We start from the raw sequence: 5,364 nt of genomic DNA, 5'->3' as shown, positions 1-5,364 counted from the left end.
TTGATATTATATGCTAAATTTGATTTGATAATAAAAATTGAATAAAACAACCTCAATTTATAAGCATGGACATAAATGTACATTTATATATAATAAATATAATGGACTTAACAAAATTGATTTTGTAACAAATTTGTGAAACAAATGAAGAAGAGTATAATCTAAACAAGGTTAATAAATAATACATCCATAAACCGATGTTTTTATAGTTTCTTAGTAAAGAAAAAATAGTTTCTTTCTAAAAGGTTGATAGAAATCATGCCCAACCCTTTAACATGTAATTCAAAACCTATATATTCGGTGATATTTTATTTTTTTTAATGGTGGCTCAGTTATATCTTTTAATATGTCTTTCATTAGAATAAGGATATTTTATTTATGTTCGATACAAATATGACTTTTTTTTTTTTTATGTTATTGATTTTATTTACTATTTAGATAAGGATAATTCTTTTTGAAACTTTTTACATTTTTTTATTAAGAGTTCGTTTTTAACATTTGTGGTTGGGCTTCCAAATTTTCGGGGCCAATCCTGATACTTATAAAAAGATGGAAAGCGCCCTGTTAGAGATTTCTCTTGAAGAAACACGAAATCAAGAAGCACAAAAAAGTTTAACGGATGTCGACATGAGTTTCCTAGTGTCTCTAATTATATGTTTATTGCCTACTAGGATGATCTACTAATTGATAATGTAGAACAAATTGAGAAAGAGAAGATTGTCTCGTAAAAGGATATGGTTCTACAACGCTAATGAATGGACCATGATAAATTTATGATCATTATCCTAATTGAAATGATAGCAATGTGTGTAACACCCAAACCCATTATTGTAGTGATTCTACCTTTATTAACTCTTTTTCAGAAATACGCAACGGAAAAATTGAAAGTTATTTATAAACATTGGTTCTAGGTATTACAATCTTCTTTACAAAAATAATACTATTGTATTTAATTTAGTAAAACCATGTTTATAGAAATTATTGAATCAAATATTGTACTCTTTAAATATACAAAACAACCTAAATAAGTAGACTTTATATACACGTAACACCCCTTTTTCCCATGTCGCAATCAGAGAGGAGCTTCACCAACACTTGAACAGCTAAAAACGCATAACCTGTGGGTCTGGTCCCAAACCACTAGGATTAAGAAAAGGCATACATATCAATAGGTTTTGGTATGCGTTGTAAGACTATGTATTAATTCATAGTAGTGAGTTTCTCTTCCTGGATTGGTATCCCCTAGAGTAGGTGTGGTTTGCATTGAACTGGGTTAACAATTACTTGTGTCGTTATTATTTTTAGTATTTTACTTCAATATAATTAAATTGATCCTGCGATCAAGTTGTCAAACTAATTGTCTGAGAAATCTGGCAATCTACACAGTTGTCCTAGACATCGTGTATGACATCTGTCCTGCCGAGAACAGGATTTCAAATTTTTTCAAATTTCTTCTTAGATGTCAGAGATTTTATACCAATTTTTAAGCAATAAATTGATGGAAAGAATGTAAGCATTTTATTCAATGATCCGTCTTTAATTTTTTTTAAATAATTAAGTCTAATTCAAAAAATTCAAATTTATTAGGAATGCTTTAGAATATTTTCACATAAACAAAATCGATCAATATAATGGGTTATCAGGTCTACAATTATATATCTAATTTTATTTTTAAAATACTTGTATCACTTAGTCCCCTATACAAATTATGGCTGACTTTCTTCGTAATCATATTAAACGACAACCCATAATGGAAAAACATTTATTTAAATTAAAATAATCTAAATATAAAAATTATATAATTTTTTTAAAATTAGCCACTATAAATTTTTTGGTGGATTTCATTCTTTACGATGATTGTAATTGTTTTTACACCTATAATATAGGAACAAGTGAAAAAAGAGTTTTCACTAAAAATATATATTTAAAATTAATTATAATACTCATTATTACGACATAATTAAAAATTACAAAAAACTAATCATGTTTGCACTAAAACGTCAGAAACAATTACACATACGTTCAATCGTATCTTTTGTCAATTTTGTAACAAAATATCACAATGTGAGAGAATAATAATGAGATAAAATTATTTTATTATTTGTGTAATCAAATTTCATTACAACGTCAGTACCTTACCAATTCTACATAGAATTTCTCATATCAACTTTTTTCCTAAAACCATTGATTTACAGATGTAACATTTTTATTTGTTTTTGCAAGATTTCAAGCATGAATTCACGATATCATTAACACCACCGGCATCTGCGAAAAAGACATTTATTGTAAGAAGCACAATTAAATAAGGCAATCATTATTTATAAGATTATTCTTATAAAAATATAAGAGACAAAAGTATAAGTATATGTACCAGTGTTGATGTTAAAGGTCTTGGACATCGAACAATTAGTTGCACAATCATAAGTAACTTTTGACAATACTTTATGACATTTCAATAATGTACATGCAGCAACACAACCTGCATATAATGGAATTCTTGTTTTGAAGCGTTTACATTTAAAAGCACATTTGGCAAGACAAGCGATTCGACCAGTTGGTGAACTAGGTTGTGATGGAGGTGGAGGAGAATTATCAGCGTGTGCCATAACTAACATTATCATCACACACATTGAAACAATCTTTTTCTTCTCACACATTTTCATAATTCTTCGATGTTAATTTTGATATTATATGCTAAATTTGATTTGATAATAAAAATTGAATAAAACAACCTCAATTTATAAGCATGGACATAAATGTACATTTATATATAATAAATATAATGGACTTAACAAAATTGATTTTGTAACAAATTTGTGAAACAAATGAAGAAGAGTATAATCTAAACAAGGTTAATAAATAATACATCCATAAACCGATGTTTTTATAGTTTCTTAGTAAAGAAAAAATAGTTTCTTTCTAAAAGGTTGATAGAAATCATGCCCAACCCTTTAACATGTAATTCAAAACCTATATATTCGGTGATATTTTATTTTTTTTAATGGTGGCTCAGTTATATCTTTTAATATGTCTTTCATTAGAATAAGGATATTTTATTTATGTTCGATACAAATATGACTTTTTTTTTTTTTTATGTTATTGATTTTATTTACTATTTAGATAAGGATAATTCTTTTTGAAACTTTTTACATTTTTTTATTAAGAGTTCGTTTTTAACATTTGTGGTTGGGCTTCCAAATTTTCGGGGCCAATCCTGATACTTATAAAAAGATGGAAAGCGCCCTGTTAGAGATTTCTCTTGAAGAAACATGAAATCAAGAAGCACAAAAAAGTTTAACGGATGTCGACATGAGTTTCCTAGTGTCTCTAATTATATGTTTATTGCCTACTAGGATGATCTACTAATTGATAATGTAGAACAAATTGAGAAAGAGAAGATTGTCTCGTAAAAGGATATGGTTCTACAACGCTAATGAATGGACCATGATAAATTTATGATCATTATCCTAATTGAAATGATAGCAATGTGTGTAACACCCAAACCCATTATTGTAGTGATTCTACCTTTATTAACTCTTTTTCAGAAATACGCAACGGAAAAATTGAAAGTTATTTATAAACATTGGTTCTAGGTATTACAATCTTCTTTACAAAAATAATACTATTGTATTTAATTTAGTAAAACCATGTTTATAGAAATTATTGAATCAAATATTGTACTCTTTAAATATACAAAACAACCTAAATAAGTAGACTTTATATACACGTAACACCCCTTTTTCCCATGTCGCAATCAGAGAGGAGCTTCACCAACACTTGAACAGCTAAAAACGCATAACCTGTGGGTCTGGTCCCAAACCACTAGGATTAAGAAAAGGCATACATATCAATAGGTTTTGGTATGCGTTGTAAGACTAAGTATTAATTCATAGTAGTGAGTTTCTCTTCCTGGATTGGTATCCCCTAGAGTAGGTGTGGTTTGCGTTGAACTGGGTTAACAATTACTTGTGTCGTTATTATTTTTAGTATTTTACTTCAATATAATTAAATTGATCCTGCGATCAAGTTGTCAAACTAATTGTCTGAGAAATCTGGCAATCTACACAGTTGTCCTAGACATCGTGTATGACATCTGTCCTGCCGAGAACAGGATTTCAAATTTTTTCAAATTTCTTCTTAGATGTCAGAGATTTTATACCAATTTTTTAAGCAATAAATTGATGGAAAGAATGTAAGCATTTTATTCAATGATCCGTCTTTAATTTTTTTTAAATAATTAAGTCTAATTCAAAAAATTCAAATTTATTAGGAATGCTTTAGAATATTTTCACATAAACAAAATCGATCAATATAATGGGTTATCAGGTCTACAATTATATATCTAATTTTATTTTTAAAATACTTGTATCACTTAGTCCCCTATACAAATTATGGCTGACTTTCTTCGTAATCATATTAAACGACAACCCATAATGGAAAAACATTTATTCAAATTAAAATAATCTAAATATAAAAATTATATAATTTTTTTAAAATTAGCCACTATAAATTTTTTGGTGGATTTCATTCTTTACGATGATTGTAATTGTTTTTACACCTATAATATAGGAACAAGTGAAAAAAGAGTTTTCACTAAAAATATATATTTAAAATTAATTATAATACTCATTATTACGACATAATTAAAAATTACAAAAAACTAATCATGTTTGCACTAAAACGTCAGAAACAATTACACATACGTTCAATCGTATCTTTTGTCAATTTTGTAACAAAATATCACAATGTGAGAGAATAATAATGAGATAAAATTATTTTATTATTTGTGTAATCAAATTTCATTACAACGTCAGTACCTTACCAATTCTACATAGAATTTCTCATATCAACTTTTTTCCTAAAACCATTGATTTACAGATGTAACATTTTTATTTGTTTTTGCAAGATTTCAAGCATGAATTCACGATATCATTAACACCACCGGCATCTGCGAAAAAGACATTTATTGTAAGAAGCACAATTAAATAAGGCAATCATTATTTATAAGATTATTCTTATAAAAATATAAGAGACAAAAGTATAAGTATATGTACCAGTGTTGATGTTAAAGGTCTTGGACATCGAACAATTAGTTGCACAATCATAAGTAACTTTTGACAATACTTTATGACATTTCAATAATGTACATGCAGCAACACAACCTGCATATAATGGAATTCTTGTTTTGAAGCGTTTACATTTAAAAGCACATTTGGCAAGACAAGCGATTCGACCAGTTGGTGAACTAGGTTGTGATGGAGGTGGAGGAGAATTATCAGCGTGTGCCATAACTAACATTATCATCACACATATTGAAACAATCTTTTTCTTCTCACACATTTTCATAATTCTTCGATGTTAATT

At 27.8% G+C, this 5,364-nt stretch overlaps 1 protein-coding gene across 1 annotated transcript; it reads right to left on the bottom strand.

The window, feature by feature from the left end:
* Positions 1-4,792: 4,792 nt before the first annotated feature.
* On the bottom strand, positions 4,793-5,364 carry LOC123883945. Its single transcript, XM_045932919.1, has 2 exons — positions 5,055-5,364; positions 4,793-4,948 (listed from the first exon to the last, which is right to left on the bottom strand). Exons 1-2 carry the CDS (start codon positions 5,344-5,346, stop codon positions 4,890-4,892), a joined length of 351 nt encoding a protein of 116 aa, XP_045788875.1. The 5' UTR covers positions 5,347-5,364; the 3' UTR covers positions 4,793-4,889.

This window comes from Trifolium pratense, linkage group LG5 (assembly GCF_020283565.1).
Source record: "Trifolium pratense cultivar HEN17-A07 linkage group LG5, ARS_RC_1.1, whole genome shotgun sequence".
Taxonomy (NCBI): domain Eukaryota; kingdom Viridiplantae; phylum Streptophyta; class Magnoliopsida; order Fabales; family Fabaceae; genus Trifolium; species Trifolium pratense.
Note: the sequence above shows the minus strand (reverse complement) of the source record. Positions and strands in the feature narration are given on the sequence as shown.

Excerpts from the sequence above, each read along its gene's own strand:
- LOC123883945 (XM_045932919.1), bottom strand. The coding sequence starts at position 5,346 with ATGAAAATGTGTGAGAAGAAAAAGATTGTTTCAATATGTGTGATGATA. Across the intron at positions 4,949-5,054 it reads GACCTTTAACATCAACACTG|ATGCCGGTGGTGTTAATGAT; the intron begins GTACATATACTT and ends TCTTTTTCGCAG.